At 31.8% G+C, this 20,302-nt stretch overlaps 2 protein-coding genes across 6 annotated transcripts in view; one reads left to right on the forward strand and one right to left on the reverse strand.

Moving 5' to 3' along the window:
• The window catches only part of LOC130891761 (kelch-like ECH-associated protein 1), a 29,562-nt gene extending 25,721 nt beyond the window's left edge, over positions 1 to 3,841 (reverse strand). Inside the window, exon 1 of the mRNA XM_057796708.1 lies at positions 3,594 to 3,841. The gene's annotated coding sequence lies outside the window, so the exon portion shown is untranslated. The remainder of the gene's footprint in view (positions 1 to 3,593) is intronic.
• On the forward strand, positions 457 to 19,741 carry LOC130891762 (hrp65 protein-like). Of its 5 annotated transcripts, none has more exons than XR_009058950.1 (6): positions 457 to 4,833; positions 5,177 to 5,746; positions 5,800 to 6,487; positions 6,799 to 6,821; positions 17,129 to 17,354; positions 19,341 to 19,741. XR_009058950.1 is itself a non-coding variant. In XM_057796710.1 (5 exons), exons 1-5 carry the CDS (start codon positions 4,630 to 4,632, stop codon positions 17,171 to 17,173), a joined length of 1,530 nt encoding a protein of 509 aa, XP_057652693.1. In that variant the 5' UTR covers positions 457 to 4,629; the 3' UTR covers positions 17,174 to 19,741. The 5 variants fall into 5 exon arrangements, 2 of the variants coding, with proteins under 2 accessions (XP_057652693.1, XP_057652692.1); XR_009058951.1 differs by having other exon boundaries at positions 19,570 to 19,741; XR_009058952.1 differs by lacking the exon at positions 19,341 to 19,741 and adding an exon at positions 15,102 to 15,282 and having other exon boundaries at positions 17,129 to 17,351.
• The last annotated feature ends 561 nt before the right edge of the window (positions 19,742 to 20,302 follow it).

The following is a 20,302-nucleotide window of genomic DNA, read 5'->3' on the forward strand; positions in this document are numbered from 1 at the left end:
AAAGTAGTAGTATGAACTACCTGAAATATTTTAAATCGCGAACCATTAATAAAATTTAATTTACCAGTTTTTTAGGTTAGAAGAAATAACATTATTTTGATTCATCTAAATATAGGTGATCTGTAATGATACATTATTCAAGTACACCATACCCAGATTATAGTTCTTTTTTTTGACACTGACTGCGCATTTAGTTTTTATTGCTTGCCAAATATTTTTTATCCTCATTTGAGTACTTCCTAAAAAGAAGTGTTAGCTAAAAATCTGCTCCCTCAAATTGATATATTTTTTTTAACATTTAGTTCGGACTATTTAATACGTAATGTGATTATATAAAAATAGTTAAATGAGAAAAAAATAATCGTGTATATCTTTTATCTATGGATTATACATGTAACTGTGCCCTACTCACGTCCATCTCTAGACGGTAGCGCCGCGCTTTAGCTATTTCAAACCATAGATGAACCACATCCTGTGTCAAACATTTAGTTTCCCAAAAACAAGAGAACCAACCCGTTTGGTTGCCAGGCCTGTATGTAAGACCATTTTTCGGACTCTTTAGATACTTATTTATTATATCCTACTCAGTGGTAATTATGATATTAACTTATACAACATTTGTCTTCACAATATTGAAATATATCAAAAAGGACATCTATCAAATCTGATGAGGTCGAGATGTTGTGACAATGTGAAAATAAATTTCAAAAAAAGAATCTAAGGTATTACCACTGGTGTACATTTCAAACAATTAGCTTCGTCTTTCTAGTTTTAATTTTTGAAATATACTATATGGAAAGATGAAGGGTTAGTTCTCGCTAGTATTAGTCGAGCAAGATTCTATTCTTCATATACAAGAAGTAAGATGAAATTTCTCTCAGGATATTTCGCCACAAATAAATCGACCTTTACTAGGGAGGTAAGGTAACATGAATTGAAATGTTAAAGGACCATGTTGATTTTAAATACTATGCAGTTTTAAATTTATTTACAATTTTATTTAGTGACATTAAGAATTATTATTTTGTTCAATTGTGTACAATGAATTTTTTTATAATAAAAATTTGATATTTTCGTGGTAATTAACTCTTGTTTTTAATTTTATAAGGTATTGATTTTACTTCTAAACAATAACAGTTATTCTCACATAAATAATTGAAAATACAATGTAAACAATATGTTTATGAAAAATGTAGAAAACCGTTTTTTCCATGTTGAACTGTAGTTAATACCAAACTAATTTGTGCTTATCATCATGTTTGAAGGTTAATTCTACCATAAAAGAGTTGCTGAATCATCGCCAATATATTTGATATATTTAAATTGTAAATGATTCTTTGACAACTTATGTTCATAAAAAGTATTAAAATTAATGTATTTTACATTTGTCCTCAAAATATATCTTGATGTAATCTAAACATACATTCATTTCTAGTATACCCTAAATTAGAATTCACATTTATTATATTTTGTCTACATATAAAATTTGAAATGTTTATATCAATATTCCAATATTAAATAGGACAATCACCAATGTTTTTACCAAAAACTATCCATTTTAAGACTAGCAGCAGAATGACAAAATGACAATAGATGGAATACTCAGTGTTTATAGATGATCTATTTATCCCACTTCTTTCAAAATGTTCAAGATGTAGAACTGGTCTAGCTGTCTTCGTCTTCTATTTTATACGCTCCTAGGTGTCTCATACTTCAAGAGAATCTGAAAAGATGTTTCTTCCTCTACATAGCAAAATGTGCATGTTGCATTTTCTGCTAAGCCTAGCATCTTCAAATGTCCATTGAGGCGACAATACCCCAAAAAGTCTTCTGTTAGTTTCCGTAGATTGTTCATATATAAGTTGATATATTCAAAAGATTTTCCCTAATTACAGTTTGCCTGCCTCAACCCCTTTACAGTGTTCCAGTTATTGGCTTTTCCCTATCTACTTTTTTCTTTAGTGTTTTCTATATTGTCTATAGACGATTCTATAAAAGAATCTAGGTCCTACAAAGAGTACATCCACCCCCACTTTAACAAGTCCGTCTATTTCATTCTCCTCTACTACAGTGTGTCCCGAAATCCATTGGACAAAGTTTTAACGATGCAATCACAAGTTTTTCAGTATTGTCAATTACATAAGAGAAGGAATTATTTATATTTTAATAAAATTTCATATACTTTGAATTATTGTTAATTATCATATTTTGGTATATTAATAACAAATATAAGCATTTATATTAGAAATTATCAATGGATACATTTTCCAGCATACTAAAATGCATCTGTTTATGTATTTATTATATATTTTCTTAAATTATCATGAATGTTGTTCAATTTATTCATAATATTTGGTAATTATAATAAACATTAAAAGTAAATAAAATATTTGTATAAACAAGTGATTTCTAATATTAATTACTAGGTAAAATGTTTTTGTTCAATTACTTAAGATAGATATACATGGTTCAATTTAAGGGGTTATCAAACCCCAATAATTTTTATTATACTAATTATCTATGAGCATAAAATTTGAACTGGTTGGTAGTGAGTTATTAGTTCCACTGCTGCTTTTATATGAGGTATTTTAACTTTATTATCTAGTTTGGCTTCCAAAAAGTTTTCTAAAGCAGTTTATCTTTTAATATATCACTATTTTTCATATATTATAGGAGAAACTGCTGCACTCAAAGTTGGTACAATTTTATTTGAATATAATACCATGCAAAATGTAGCCAAAGGTAGGCGTAGATGAATTATCATTGAGTTTGTGGTTCTTTATTTTAGAAGCTATATTTTTATGGTTAGTAGCTTGTTTTGTAACATTTTATGGTGGTTTTAAAGTTTATTAGTACCGGTGCACAAGATAAGGAGATTTTGTTGATGTTTAAAATAAGGGTAAGCTATTTCTCTTATATAGAAAATATTAAAAAATTTAGGAGGTGAACTTATCTTTAAAATTATCTCCCATATGTAATAATTAAGAGGCATTTTCACCCCAATACTAAAGTTTTCTTTTCGCAATGTAAACATTTGAATTTGTACCACAATTTGTGTGATTCAGCTAGTAGAGCTAAAAAATTTTTGATGGGAGAAATTTAAAAATCACTATTCAATTGATGGTCTCATGAGTTAACAATTTTTATATGATGACTCAAAACTTTAGAACACAGAGAATTATGTTAACAAAATATAAACTAAAATTTATCCAAATTATGTGGAAAAATCACTAAAGAATTCGATGTCCACTTATTGTTGAAAATAGTTTCACTTTACATTATTTAAGAGATGTTCAAGTATTCAGTTTGGTTTGGTGAAACATATATATTTCATTCTAGACAGTACTATGAGAGCATTTATATTTTAAAGTAAATAAAACTCTTTAAAAACCTAGTATGGTATATTTTATCCAATACATCACTTTAAACTGTATGTTTTATCAACATCGTCAATATTCCTAACAATTGGAAACAGAGTAGATATCATACAACATAAAAACGAATACCTGGTTACGTTTAATATTATCTAAATAGCAACTTATACCGGAAATTGGCATAAAATATTACTACATACTACATAAGATATTACTCACCTTATGGTTAACTAGTTAAATTTAATTATGTATGTCCTCAAGGGTTTGCACTTTACACTAGGCCTATACACTAAACAATAATAATATCTTGGTTTTTTAAACATGACTCAAAATTGCATGCCTATTTATTGACAGGATAATTTGTTGACATTCTCGCCATCACTATTTCATTACTTTTTGATTTTGCTTACGCAATTTTTCACATTTTCACACAAGCAGAATGTAGACAACCACTAATTCATTAATTTTCTTTGGTTGCACAAGCAAACATGAACAAACAGTTGATTGGTTGATCAATATGTATTTTTTGTAGTTCCAGTTAAATTAAAATAACCTACTGTAAAATAATAAAAATTAGCCAAAATCTGAAACCAACTCAAGCGGATATATTAATAAGGATTTGATGATTTAGAATCTTTATTAGTTGCGTTTAATTGTATTACCAATATAAAATAATGACATACCAAAGAATATAACATTTTCAAATTACTTTTTAATTTGGTGACATATTTCTCCTTTTAGATTTGCCTTTCATGGTGTATTTAAACCTTGTGCTCAAATAGAAATAATCTTTGAATTGATACTTTATTAATTCTATTGGTTTCATTAAAAACTTTTTTAGCTTTGGTCACAGAACATACCATGGTATATAAAAAAAAACACCATACCATGGTATATTCTGTGGCGTTGATTATGAAAATTGAAAAAAGGATGACAGGTGTCTTGTTTTTTTTAAATATTCTGTACGATTATTGTAGAATAAAATAGCAAACGTATTTGAAATAATAGAGCAAAATGAGTATCAGAGATTCATTGAAAATATTCTTTTCAAATTTGTATTAAAAAAGAAAAAGTCAACAATCACCTATAGGTGATACAAAATATCAGTGGTAAAATCACTGATCGCAATATGTCATTCATCACACGATGAATTGATCCTCCATTTAACTGAGTTGTTTGCTGTGGTTGGTGTTGTCTTAAACAAAATAATTTTTACATTATTTAAGTGTAACATTTAAAATCGGTAAATATCACAATGCAAGCTGAAAATAAACCTGATACTACTAATATTGAAGTTACAACTTCTACGAATGATACTACTGCAAATGTTCAAGATAAACCAAGCGTTTTCCAACGAGCAGAAAACCATGGCGGCAATGAAGGGACCGGCGAAAGATTTGGACGTGGTGGAAGATTCGGTGGCCCCAGAGGAGGAGGCGGCGGGGGCGGCTCCGGTTCGGTAAATAATAAATTTATTTTGTATTTTGATCGAAATTATTTTGTAGTTTGAGTATTTTTTATTAATGACTAATGTAATTCTAACTCCCTGGATTCTGGCATCGTTTTTGTTATATTTTTTCTCGGCTGTTTTATTAAGAATATGAAGCGCATTACCTAAACTATAATATTTATGTGACCAATTTTATATTTGGGAATACCATTGAGGTACAATGTATTATTTTTTAGAATTATTTGGTTTGAAAATTATACTTATTCTATGCAATTATTATAGGTGGTGTTTGTTTAAACATAAATTTATTGTTACATTATTATGTTAAAGTTGTATAATACTTTTCCTTTAGAATCAGAGAGGTGGCAGAAACTTTGAACAAAGAAGAGGTGGTAACCGTGGAGGTTATAGAGGTGGAAGAAATGTGAAAACTGAGGGTGAGGGTGGAGAAGGTGGGTATGGGTTTGATAATAGAGATGACCATAGTGGTGGTGGAATGAGGGGACCAAGAGGTGGAATGAGAGGACCTGAAGACAAATTCTTGGAAAGATTAAACCAAATTAGAGGACCTACTTATGATTTACCTCCACTAGATTTCACAGAAAAAAAGTTTAATGGACGTAACAGATTATACATAGGTAATATTGGATCAGAAGTAACGGAAGAAGAATTAGTTGAACTTTTTAAACCCTATGGTGAAATAGCTGAAGTTTTTGTGAATAAAGATAAAAACTTTGGTTTTGTCAAAGTAGATTACCATTGCAATGCAGAGAAGGCAAAAAGGGAACTTGATGGCACTGTTGTTAAGTCTCGTACTTTGAAAATAAGATTTGCTCCTAATTCAGCTTCAGTTAAAGTTAAAAATCTTACTCCTTATGTTTCCAATGAATTGCTGCACTATGCCTTTTCTATTTTTGGAGAGGTAAGTTGATTGTTTATGTTTATAAGTTATTTCACATGTTATTAACATTTAAGGTTGAGAGAGCAACTGTGTGTGTTGATGAGAGAGGAAAAACCACAGGAGAAGCTATCATTGATTATGCTCGCAAGGGATCTGCCCTACATGCTATTAGAAGGTGTTCAGAAGGTTGTTTCTTCTTAACTGGTTCTCTACAACCTGCGATTGTAGAGTCTTTTGATGTGGTAGATGACATTGATGGATATCCAGAGAGAAACATTAACAAGAAGAATCCAGAATTTTCAAATGAGAGGGAACAAGGTCCAAGATTCGCTGCTCCTGGGTCTTTTGAGAACGAGTACGGTATGAGATGGAAACAATTGTATGATCTACATGCACAAAAAGAAGAAGCTCTTAAGAAAGAATTTGATCTAGAAAAAGAAAAATTAATAGCTCAAATGGAATATGCTAAATATGAGCATGAAACTGAAATGCTTAGAAACCAATTGAGAGCTAGAGAAATGGACAAAGATAGACAGAAGAGAGAGTGGGAAATGAAGCAGAGGCAGGTGGAAGAAGAAAGAATGAGAGCTGAAGAACTGAGGAGAAGATCTCAAGAACATTTGGAATCGAGACTATCCGTTCAAGATGAATTAAGAAGGAAACAACAAGAAAATAACCTTTTCATGCAAGCACACAATTTGAATTCTATTCTAGATCAACAAGAGCATGTTTATGATACGCCAATCGAATATAGTAAAGACTGTAAGTAGATTTTTATCTCAATATAGTGAATACCTCTACAGCATCCTAAGTGTTTTTGCTATTTGTCATAAATTTAATCCATTCAACAATTTTTTCTTGTTCTTGGGGAAGTTCCCATTTTTTTTCACTCAGGATATTTTCCATGAAATTTACCCCCAAAGGGTGGTTCTTGGTATATTAAAACTTTTTTCTTAGCAGTTGCTAGAGGTATAACTCTGCAGGCAGATAGAGCTGAGGACATCTGATCTTCGCTCTATGCCAATATTTTCTTCAAATTATTCTATATATTGATTCGAAATATTTTGTTTTAGCTCAAGGGGATAATGTAACTATGGTAAGTGTTTAATTTTATTTTTAGCTTTTTAACATCAAATTCTGGACACCTCGAGTTGATTAAAAAGATGAATCATTATATGAAATAGCAGAAATGAATTGTTTACTCCATTTTTATTGTTTCCTGATTTTACGAATATTTAGAGCCTATAAACAGAGTTTGCATTAGTTTATTGCAATGTTTAGATGGATGCATCTTTTATTTATCATTAGTTATAGGAATCGTAATTATATTCATCAAATGAAACATAATCTGATGTTCTATTATACTCGACATATAATTTGTAATTCTTACTAGAAAAAATTCTTTTGGAAAACTTTGGTAGTTGATCCCACTTATCTATAATCTGTTGTAGATATACATTAAATTGTCAAATTGACACATTTTAAATAAGAATATGACAAATAAATCCTGGCTTCTTTTTACAAAAACAAAATAAAAAAAGTCACCTGCATGAACTATACCTCAATTGTTAAACGTATGGTACTATGGTGTGGTGGTCCTGTATAGAGAAAGCAAAAACAAAATAAAGTACAACGCCTCGCGTGTTATCACAGATTCCATGCATACTACAGGGTCTCCAACCTTTGAATCTGAAGATACAATTTGAAGCCATGAGGATAGTATACAGGCTGAACATTCTCAAGCCCGCACCAACTGGCTGTGAAAAAATCTGGACTTAGGTCGATGGTGACTATCCCCTGATTTTAATGGCTGGTAACGAAATGACGTCCACGAGCATCAATAATAAGGTTTGAAGGCATATATCACTGGTTATTCTAAGCCCGCTATACTAAATAATGGAGCTAGCTGGTACCCAGATGGCTCTAGGATGAATGGCTTGGCCAAACCAGGCTCCTGCAGATGATACTTCAAAATAAGCTAATCTTGTTTGAGATATAAGTTATAGAGGATTTGAAATTGTAAAATTTGCTTTAAATACAATGATACAAAGAACCAAGGTACAACTGGTCTCAATAAATGTGAAATTCAGTTATTTCCATATAAAGAGAATAAACTCATCAAGTGATTGATATATAAAGCAGTTTTGTATTTTGAGGTTATGTTTTTTACCTCACCGGGTGTTCCAGTTATTTTGTTTACTTAAATTTTTTGTATTTAGTGACTTATGTATGTATTTAGCTTCTTAAATCATTTTTAATCCTTTCCATAATCATCAAGAAAAATTGGATTGAAGTGAAATGAAATAATCTTTTAATTTGATGTTGATAATTTTCTTATTGAAAATTACTAGATTGACTTAATAGTCTATTATACAACAAAATGGTGGTTGAAAACAATCAAATCTTATCTTCCCAATATGAATGTATCAAAATAAAATGAAAGTTAATTCTTGGAAAATTTTTCAAAAACAATTAGGACACTTTGTGTAACTTCAAAATAACCTAATTATGCGAAACTTTTTAACATTGATTGAGCACTCCTTGATTTTCATTGCCTAGAACACTTTTTACCTACAGCTTAAGAATTTTTTTTGGGATACTGTGTAGCAAGTTGTTCTCTTTTTACTTCGGTAACTGATATTACTTCTATTGGAAACGTAGCTTTCAGGGGCACAACAACCTAACTCAAAGGTGTGTCTTTATCATAACTAAAAAGAAAAAAAAAGTAGCCACATTGGCTACCATTAACCATTTATCTAAATTCATATTCATGTACTCAGACTCAGACACTAAAACAACACTATCATACTTGGTTGTCAGTGGTCCATTGACCAAAATCATCTCTTATGATGAGCAGTTTCATCACTTATTATTGGTCTCCTTTTTTTGTTGCAATATTTATACTGTGTTGTTAGAGATTCGAAAACTGATTCAATAGACAGGAGCTTTGAAGCAACATATATACACTGGAAAACTAGTTCAATATTTTGATGTGATTCTTTACTTGATAAAAGTATTTTAATAATATCAGTACTAGATAAGAGTTTCAATTCATTTTCAGGCATATGTGTAGTTATGAAGATTTTCCTATATTGGAACTGTAGCAAATCAGTCAACTCAAACACAAGCTTTTTATGCGATGTCGATATCTGGGCTTGCCGATATTTATTTTCTCCACCCTTTAAAATGACTGAATTTTTTCGGCAAAAAGGGAAAAGCAAGTAAAAAATACGTGTACAGTGTACAGTGATATGGCAAATCGCATTCGTAACTCGCGAATTACTAGAACTTGCAACTTTCTACCGAGCTTGAGTTCAAAATATTCTAAATAAAATATTTTTTTAAGTCTATGAAGTAACTACCATTCATGATTCGCTAAAGAGATTTGTAACATTATAGTAATAGCACCCCGAGTTACGTGAGTTTGGTTTAATTTTAAAATGGGTCATGGTTGACACTCTAAAAGGAGGTTTCCACTTATTTTTAGGGAGTGTCAAGACACCCGGGGCACCCCCAGTTGTTGCGCCCCTAGTAGCTTGGTTGTTTGATTTGTTTAATTGATTTCAACACAATCGGAATCTATTCAAGTAACATATAAAATCTATTTTATGATTGTTCATTTTGTCCCGTAAATTTTCGATAATTATCTATTTAAGAATTCTATAATTACTTGAAATTGCTACTCATCAGCGGTGATACAATTACTAATCTAATAGTTTCAATATTAGAATAATAAATTTTGTTTGTTGTTGGAACTTTGGGGCGATATAAATAAAAACCTATGCGTTATATAAAAAAAAATTTCAAATGAAAAAGATGGGAAGAATTATTATCTATAAAAATGATCTTGTCGTACTATGCGCGGCTCGCGAGATATTTGATAAATCGTGTTTTTAAAGATGGCGGCTGACGCGGGCGCCCCCTCCATGACGCCCATTTTGATTTACATTCAAGGGATAGCCCGGAACATACTCTTTTTGCTCTGGAGCTTAACCTCCTTATATTTATATCAAAATTATTTATTATATGTATAAAGAACGACTAAACATGCAAATACTAGTTTATGGCGAGCAGTTGGAATTATTGAGGAGCAGTATTAGCATACCGATTGTCTAAAAATCAATTCATTGCGTATAATGAGTAATTATATGGCTATATTGCTAATAAAATGAAAATATTTCTAGAGCCTTTTCATTAAAAAATATCGCACCATCAAGTCTCTCCAATGGATTCGAATTAAGGATCTAATAAATTTTTACAAAACCGTATATTTGTTTGCAAAACAAACGGCTCGAAGGGTAGAATTGTACAAGCAATTTTATCCCATCCATGCATATTTCGGCCGTCACAGTCGCCCGACCTCCACACGATTGAGTTGTTGTGGGACAAATTGGACAGGAAAGTCAGAATGCAGCGTCCTACTTCTACATCACATTTTTGGAATATTCTGGAAAACCTAATAGACGACCATTAATAGTCGACATTGTTACAGAGAATGTACGATCATGTGATGTAGATAACATTAATAAATGGCGTAAGAATCAATGGAACCAACATGTAAGTCGAACGGCAGACGATAGACTGATAAAAATCACAGGAGATAAATCTGCAGAGTAGAGGTCTACCACGAAAGAGGTGGAGTGACAACACAGAGCCAGGATGAGAAAGAAAATCGAAGAAGAAACAGGCAATATACCTATTATGGAAGAAAGAAGAAGATATCAAATTGGCTATATCAGCTTGACTCACCACTAGTGTTCAGGATGGATAAAAACTGCGACAATCAGGAATATTATAAAAAATTCAACAAAATATATTGAACAACAGTGGATTGGAGATTAGAGAAATGGGAGAGGTTATCGTTATCGGCATGTCATATGTCTTATAATGTCGGAGGAATTATGGCCAAGACAGTGGATTATAAAGGGCGAACCTGTTTCGAAAAAGAAAAAGATTATTTGAAAGTATTAAAAAGATTAAAGAAATTTCTGGTATGAAATTCCATTAATCTTGTCTTTGACTTGAGCATGGTTTATGCACCAAAAATTAAAATTAACATTAACAAACTCTTTGGTGGTAATTTTTTGGTTTACGCAGTATATTGAGGATATTTATAAATCTGGTAAACCAATAGGAATTCCCTGTTGGGCCCTTTTTGTGATACAATCTCCTTACAGTGTATATCAGTGTTCCAATGTCTAAAAGACATCGAGTACCTTCAGACATCAGTTTTAAAAATAAAACACCACGGCGGAACAACGATAGTCCCAGAAATACCTGACCTGACCTAGAGATGGCGGTAGTTTGAAAAGTACCACTGTATTAGAAATTACTCAATATATACCAGCATATGTTTCAAGTTTGAAGACACCACGTTGTTTAGTATTTGTTTGGCAGCCATCGATAGTGAACGTTTTTAGTGAATTTGTAAACATCGTTATGTGATACAAGAAGACCAGCATCGCAGTGGTCGACCAAAGGAGGTGACAACTCCAGAAATGTTGAAGAAAATCCACAAAGCGGTACTGGATGACTGAAAGTGCGCGAGTTAGCAGATGAAACAAAAATAGCGTCGAGAAGATGTTTCTAGCAAGTGTTTGGCAATTGGCCGAATATTTTTCCATTTCATAACCATGGATGAAACGTGGTTCCATCACCTCATCCGAAACAAAATAAGAATCAAAATAATGGACTGGAAAGGGTGAACCGGCTCCAAAGAAAACAAAGACAGTTCCACCTACAGGCAAGGTCATGGCGTCGGCTTCATCAAGACAATGTACTTGCTCACAAATCCTTTATGACTACCTCATGCACCCTATTCGTCAGATTGTCAGATTCGTCAGACTTGAAAAAGAGATTACGTTGAAAAATGAATGTATTTTTTTCCAAAATTTTTGTGTTTTCTTTGAGGGATCATCCTCTGGCTGAGATCTCACGGACACTCGCATGAAGATACAGCGAAGCTGTGTAAGCTTTCTGCAACTGTTGAAAAGCGGGTCAGGTCGGAAGATTCCACAACTAATCGCCGTCTTTTCATAACCAAATAACAAGGTTAATGTAAACAAAAAAAAAAAAAACAAATACAGACAGACCTTACGTATTCTGTGCTCATAACGTCACAAAATCAAGTGATTAAACTGAGAAGTTGAAAGTTAAGTTAGGTTAGCGAACCCTTTACTTTAATTTAATGATAAACTACTAGTTCCATTTAAGTGTCTTCAACTAGTAATTTATTTTCTAATTTTGGCTGCATTAATGAAGCTCAAGTGCTTATTGATCCTATTAACAATAAAATTATATATTTCCTATTGGGATGACTTGCAGGCGTTAATTTTTCGAAATGTGAAAAGGCTCTAATAACGATAAAAGTCTATCTTTTCTATTATATTTTATTATGAAAGCGTATTTAACTATAACTCTTCTATTATTACATGACCAGGATCCAAAATCGTTCATGAGTTCGTATGAGCGCCACAGTGGCAATCGCTTTGAACGCGACGTATCACGTCAAGAAAGTAGTAACCGAGGCGGCGGACATTGGGTCAACGATAGTCGACACGCTGATGATTTGCCTAGTAAAAGACGCCGATTTTAAGAATTTTACTTAATATAATAAAATTTTTTATATTCGTTCTTGAATACCCACTCACATACTTATTTATTGTGGTATTTACGATTACCGTTTTTCTTTTCAACCTCCGATCGCTCCGTGCAGACTACACTACACAATCCGCCATTGTTGACATTCAGGCGTCAGTCGGCGTTGTGCTACAGCCACGTAAACATGTTATTGATGCTCTCGCCAAGTATAATTCGTTTTCTACTGGCTGAAAGCCATAGTATTGCAGAAATCCATCGTAGAATGAGTCGGGTGTATGGGGAAAACTTTTAGTGATGAGAGTTAGGCGTGAATGATGTCGAATGTCGAAAGTTTAAAGATGATGTGCATGATGAAGGGGACCAAGGTCGCAAAACTGTCGTTTCAGATGACCTGGTTCAACGAATTGACAGAATGGTTAAAGAAAATTGCAGATTTACCATTACTGCTTTGTCCACGGAATTTCCAGAAGTTTCAAGGTCTGTTTTGTACTCTACTTTATTTATAGCGTATCGGAGGTTGGAAGAAAAATGGCCCTCGTAACTCTCGTTCTACGTACAGTCATGAAAATTTCATGGGTGTACGTAATAAAACGATTTCTAATTAACTTGGTATAAGTATTTATATTCATAGCTTCATTTTATTAGTGTTTTGTGAAATGTGTAGGTGTTACGTAAATTGAATTCATAATATTGTATGCATTTAATAAATGTATATACAAGTAGAATAAAAATTAATCTTTACTTACTACGATAGTTATCCCAAAACCTTAAAATTTTCCGTAACTAAGAAATTTTGAGAAAAAAATCGATAAAGCGTTGTTTGTTTGGAATGTAGACGTAATACGTGAGTCCTATCAATGGCCATTTCATTAGTGTTGCTTCTTTGGATCAAATATTTGGACCAACAAATGAGGCAAATTCCAAAACGGTCCTTGTCCGTTTTAAAGAAAATTGAGAAGATGTCACAATGGTCTAAAAAGTTCAACATTTTCCTATTTTGTGGAGTCAATTTTAGACAAAATAAACTAAATAAAACAAGTTTTTACCAAAATAAATTCAGAGGAGTCCATTAGTAAAAAAATTCAACTATAAAAACCTTTTTTCGATTGATTTAAAAATAAAAACAAACTCTGATAAGGCAAATTTTGACGAAATAGTCAGAAAAGTTATTTTTTACCAAAATAAATTCGGAAAAGCTACGTTTTGCCAAATTAAACTGAATTAAATAAGTTTTTGAAGAAAATGGAGAGAAAAAGCGGAATAAGTCAATTTTTGACCAAAGAAAACTGAAAATGGCCAATTTAAATGATACTGAAGAACCAATTTTTCGAGTGATTCTAAATCAAAAAGGCTCTTTTTGATGAAACCAAACTCTGATTAGGCAGTTATTACGGAAATGAACTCAGAAGCACAGTTTAAACCAAAACCAAATGAAATTAAACTCAAAAAAGCAATTTTCCACAAAAATATTTTTTGTTGCTGAATTATCTTGATTTTAGGTTTGTTCTAATTAAAAATTATATTTTGAAATAGGCAACAAATCCACGTTTCGACCTATTTTTACCTGTTTCAGAATCTAATTTTTAATCAGGATAGACCCCAAAACCAAATTAGAAATAACAAAAATATAAGGGTGTTAAAAATGAGAAAATGAAGAAATAGAATATTCTTTGAACGAAACATCGAAAAAGTGTTTTTTCTTTGAAAATACACTTGTAAAATGCCGGTTTGTGACCAAAACAAGCTCAAGGCGCTTTTTGACGACAAAAAGCAATTTTTTTTTGAAATAAATTTATAAATATCAATATATGAATAAATGATCAAATTAAACTCAAAATTGCGCTGATTTCTGACGAAATGCATCTAAAATAAGATAAAAAATGAAGCATTTTTTGACAAATATACACTCTTGAAAAAACAATTGAAAAAGTTAATTTTTGTTAGACATTTCACGACACCAAACTATTTTATTCAACTAAAAAGCATTTTTTTATCAAAATAAACTTGATTAGCCATTTTTTGGCCGAAATAAACTCTGAAAGGTTAACGGGATAATAAGTATGGTTGGACGGACTTTCAATTCGCAATATTGAATATTCCCAATGGATTGGGCTGCAGGGCAATTCGATTGATTGAAATAAGAAACGAATGTAGAATATTCCTTCGAATCCATAACGTTATAAACATCACTCATATTCATTTGATAGAGGGGAGATCTAAAATTAAGACAATTTAGCAAAAAAACATATAAAAGGATCTAAGAAATAAGAAACTGAAGAAATAAAATATTTTTAGAACGAATTCCAATCAAAAAAGCGATTTTACTTGAAAATAAACTGTCTGTTTTTGACTAAAATAAACTCAAGACGCTTTTTGACAAAATAAATTCAGAAAAGACAAGTTTTTCTGAAAGAAATTCAGAAATAGTCACTTTTTAATCAAATTGAACCGATTTCTGACAAAAAACATCTAAAACAAAACTTTTTTCGGAAGAATTGAAATCAAAAAAGTATATTTTGACGCTATCCCAGATAAGCAGATTTTTCAAAAAATAATTTATAACAACTCATTTATTATCAAATTAAAATTAAAAACGTTACTATATGTTAGATACTTTACCACATCAAACTATTTTAAGAAGAAATTCATCTTGAAAAAGCGTTTATTTGGTCAAAAAAAAACTCATTTTTTGGCTGAAATAAACTTTGAAAGGTTAAAGGAATAAAAAGAATTATTGAATTCGGATGTCGAAGGTTCTCAATTGATTGGGTTGCAGGGCAATTCGATTGACTAAAAAAACTCATATTCATTTGACGAAGACATTAAGGACATTTCTTCAAATTGGTGCATCAAAATTCACAATTAAAAATCGGTAATGGACGGATACCATCCAACTTTCTGCTACGTTTAAAAATATTAAACATACTAATCAATACACAGTGTTAAAAATATGTTAGGTAAGCTCATTGTAACATTGTTATTAACCTAAAAATATTTGATTGATTTTTATTTATATAGAGTCCAAAAGGACAAACGGTATTTACATCAAATTTTCTATTTAATTTACAGTAAAAGGTTACAAAACAATTCAAGTCAACAAAAAAATATCGTAAATATTTTTTGTATACACCAAATTATGAAGCTAAAAATTTTATGTCGTTTCGACGTTTTACAAAAAGATCCTTGGTTTTTATGGCGATCAAACTTCTCTTCTTTATAGGTATTAAAGTTGTTTTAGCTCTTTTCATCATTCAAAAAAAGACTGTCTATCAGCGAGAGTTTTTTCATCAATTTGGTCATTTCGTTTACCAAACCATCAATACTTTTTTCTTCTTCTGTTAGCGCTTATCCGGTCTAGATGTTAGCGTCTAGCATAGCTAGTGTTTGTTAGCTGCTACCCGGATTAATTCTGTGGTAGGTTAGCCAAAAAATTACTTAAGCCTTTTGGCACATGTATGATTAGCCATCCCACGACGATCACAGTGAAACTCTATACATGGACTATTAATGATACGACAAATCGATTTATCATGTATATTTTATGCGGAAACATTTACTTCCGGAGATACCGGAAGTTGTCGTTATCCGAGGAAGGTTAACAGATATCGAACCATGGATAACTTTGTTCGATAGATCTTATCTAGATCTATTTGTGTGAAAAGTCATGATGATTGACGCATGCACAGAAGAGTTTCTGTGGCAAAAGTATGGGTGTTCAATCTCTGTATAGTCACATTCGTGTGCAGTAGCAGGGAAGCAGTGATATCCAAGTACTGAAATATTGCAGCCATTATTTGTTTGGTGCTTTTCATGACCTTTGATTTTTTTGGCACGAACTCTCCTTTCTGATGCCTCTCTATGGAATTTTTTTCGATGTCGGATCATAATAAAAGACCATAGCTCCCTCACCCGGATTACACTTTCTTGGTCGTCGCGGCAAAGCTCTAAAAATCGCCTACAACCCGACGCTGCCTTGGCACTGCGCACAGAATTCGAAGAACCCACCTTGCCCAAATTTTTGTCATATTCTAATGTTCATGTAGGATCCTTAGAACACTTTTTTTAAATGCCGGTCTGTGCTGTGATATCTTTTGTTACTTAGAACAATTATTCTTAAGTAATCACCATTACAGGACCTCCCGCAGGTGGGACATTTTCTAATGATTCTCGTCCCGAGAAAAAAAATTTAGACCAATTTTTAATTGTTGAAAATAATGGACACTAGTTACCGTAAACAGCATCCGTTCTGTTTTTGATTTGGGTTGATGTTTATCTTTCTCTTTAGTCAAAAATTTTCTAATTGTATTGAGATGTATGAAAATAACTTGACTAAGTGGTCGTTCGAGCTCTACTAAATGAAATTGATCGAGGCAGCAAGTTGAAACTTGTTATATTTGTTGAGACTTGTCACTGCATAAAGATTTTAGCAATTGCACTTCATTTACTATATGAGGCATAGTTCTGTGGCAATCACATTATATTTTTGGGTGTCGATTTCAGTCAATCTGAAAGAATTTTTCACTTTTGTAAATTTCGTTTAAAACTCTCTAATTTGCAAATATATATTTGTCTCTTTCTTCCAGAACATTTACAAAAAATGCTTTTATTTAAGTAAATTAAATATTGGAAACTTTTTTTTTTCTATAAGATATTGATATTGGAAAAAGGCACGTCATCCCATATTTATTTCAATGTTTTCATTTCAATATCGATGATATTTTATACAAGTAAACAAACATATATGGTATTAACTTCTTAAGATTGATGTTTAGACTCTTATTTTTATTAAATAAATTTTTTAAGGTTATGGTTTCAATCCTAGTATTTCAAATTTACACCAGAAGCTGAAAAAACGAATGAGATATAAGAAATTGGTTCGGGATCTGATCAATATCTCTAATTTGTGGATTATGAAAAATTAAACTAATGTTTTCATAAAATTACAGGAAATTGTACAAAATTTAACCATCAGAAAGAAAATTATTCGATCTACCGACAAAATGTTATTTAATTTAGAAGATTCATTCAGGTAAATTTTTTTATTCTCCAAAATCAATTTTCTATAATTAATTGTGTAAATTAATAATGGCAACTTTATACGTTCATTATTTAGTCATTTGATATTTTTTTTTGGTTAAATATTATATACAAGGTTTATTCATAAAGTAAAGAACAATAAAGTCATCAAACAAACTAAGATACTTCGCGGAAGACGTTTGCCGTTTGACGTCTATTGATCCTATTCATAATCTTGACGTTGCTGCCGTTAACCTAAAAATTTTGTTATTCTTTTTGATGCGTCTACTGCTTTTTGTTTTCGTTATATTTTTGTGATTTTGTTTGTAATCCGGTATTTATGAACGATATTATGGAAAATAACGAAGAGTCTTTTATTGGCATAATTAGAAAAAATCACGCGACTAACGCAAATTGATGTGGCTCTTTTCTACTGCTACGAACGGGAAAAATTCGTTCATGTTGCAAGTCACCAATAGCAGACGTCGACTTCAAACGGCAAGTATGAATTGTCTCACGCATTTCTATGTTTAATTTTGTAACAGCAAACGGCAACGGCAAACGGAAAGGCAAGCTTATGAATCGGGCTTAATACACATGAATTAGCTTTGAATTTCGCTCGAATGTTATTTCAACCACACAATGACGCAACTTTTCGTCGCATATTTCTCACTAAGTGGAAATTTAGAATCACTAGCTGCAAGATAGGGACTATGGGGCAGATGAGGTCAAATCTCCAATTTAAATATATTAAAGAGATCTTGAGTGCGGTTTACCATGTAAAGACGGTCATTTTCATGTTCAACATTTTTCTGGGACTTATGTTGAGCTATTTTCGATAGTACAATTTCAACTTAGTACCGTTCGAAGTTTATCTGTCACTTTTTTCTTCTTTAACCGGCGCTACGGTTTTTTGAGAACCAGGACCTTCTTGAAAATCGACTGCCAATCCTTTTTGGTGCCAATGTCGAATCCCTAGCTGGATCAGGTCCGCCTCTACGTCCTCCAACCAGCGAAGGCGCGGTCTTCCTTTCACTTGCCGTCCTCCAGGAACTTCATACATGGCTTTGTGCGGGTATCTATCAGAAGACATCCTCTCCATGTGTCCCAGCCACATCAGATGCGCCCCCCCCAGATGAACGCCACCAAATTTGGCTCGCCATAGATTTGTCTCAGCTCAGCATTTCTCCTCGCAACCATGCCAAAAATCCGCTCACTTGTCATAATCCATGTCTCGCATCCGTATTTGACTACGGCACAGATTATTGTCTTGTAAATTGTGAGCTTTGACTTTCTTGAGAACCCTATAAACTTGAGTGCTCTTTACTCCCAGAAACATCTGTTCCCCGCAGCAACTCTTGCCTTGATCTCTGTTGTCACGTCATTATCTTTAGTTATCAAGGCCCCAAATTTTTGGTGGCACACAGGGAAGCGAAGTTCTCTGACTTGAAACGTAGTTTGGGAGGTCAGGCTTCTCCTTGAGGTTCTTATTTATATGGTTTTCTGGTAATTGAGTTGAGTAATTTTAACTGAGTCGAGAAAATCATTCATAATCACACATTACATATAGTGAACGACGTTTTTCATAATATTTTTACTCACTCCCGTTTATTGTAAAAGTGGTGAAAAAATGTTTTTCGTTATGAAATGTTAAATGGAAAGAATAAGTTTCATTATATCTTATGATGATTTAGCTCTGGTCGATTTTTTATGTCTGTAATAGAATTTTTGTGGTAATAGTTTCACTTCATGGAAATTGCAAATCATCAGTTTCTAAGATATTTTTTAAGATTATTAACTCCTCAATATCTATGGGGCTTGGCGATATAATTTATGTGTTGACTCTAAAGGCTACCAGGGTGAGATATAGAGCAGGCTAGAATACGAAATGAGTTATAATTCAATTTAATCTTATTAATTCAATCGTTTTCTTTTGAAATTATATTTGATTCTCCACAATTCTGTCATAACTTACAATTTATTTGTTTTATTTTATTAGGTAGCCGAGATATAAGTTTTGACTTCTTAATTATACATTGTGTCCACTTAAGTTTTAATATTATTAATTAATTACTTAACTTATTTAACACTTAATATTTTAACAAAATGCTGCAACAAAGTTGGGAAACTGAAATATTATCAAAGTTTTGAAACATATCAGTTAATTTTCGTTATTATAGAAAATTAGGGTACTTTCATAGTTTTAAAATATGTTGATTGTATTTTAGTTTTTAAACCATTCAGAACTTTTTACGAAGAATAACTTTTTTTCATAATATCAACAATAAGTGGACTCAGTGTATATTAATGGAGATGATATACCCACGACTTGAAGGAAGATGAAGAAGATGAAGAGTTTTCGGAATTATGTATAACCTAATAAAGAATTCATTACCGGAATTTGTTTTTCATTCAATTTTCCATTAAATGTAACCTAACCTAACTATTTTTTGATGAGAACAAATTAGGAATAGTTTTTTAACAGGAACAAACTAAAAAAACCCTTTTCTTTCACGAAGCTAAAATTAGAAAATCAAGTGGGAAAAATTTTGGGAAAAATATGTGAAAACCCAACTAAATTGAACTAAAAAAGTCATTTTTGACCCAAAAACTCAGAGTAACTATATTTTTACAAGAAAAATCAAGAAATAAAACGTGAAAACCTACTTCTTATACATATAAAAAAATTACGACAAATACAACTGCTAAAAAATTATTAAATTCACAATAAAAACCAATTTTCAACCAAAGTAAACTAAAAAACCACTTTTGTCACAATCTTTTTTAGTAACAATGATGAATTTAAAAGTTTCATTTTTTAATCAAATTATACAAAGAGAGGTCTATTTTTGACCTTGTTAACCTCATAGTCATTTGACCAGATTAAACTAGAAAAAATAAAACAATTCTTTACTAAAATCAATTTGGTGGGTATTTTTTGGCAAAAAATTGAGAAAACCC

Source organism: Diorhabda carinulata, chromosome 3, assembly GCF_026250575.1.
Source record: "Diorhabda carinulata isolate Delta chromosome 3, icDioCari1.1, whole genome shotgun sequence".
In the NCBI taxonomy this organism is placed as follows: Eukaryota; Metazoa; Arthropoda; class Insecta; order Coleoptera; family Chrysomelidae; genus Diorhabda; species Diorhabda carinulata.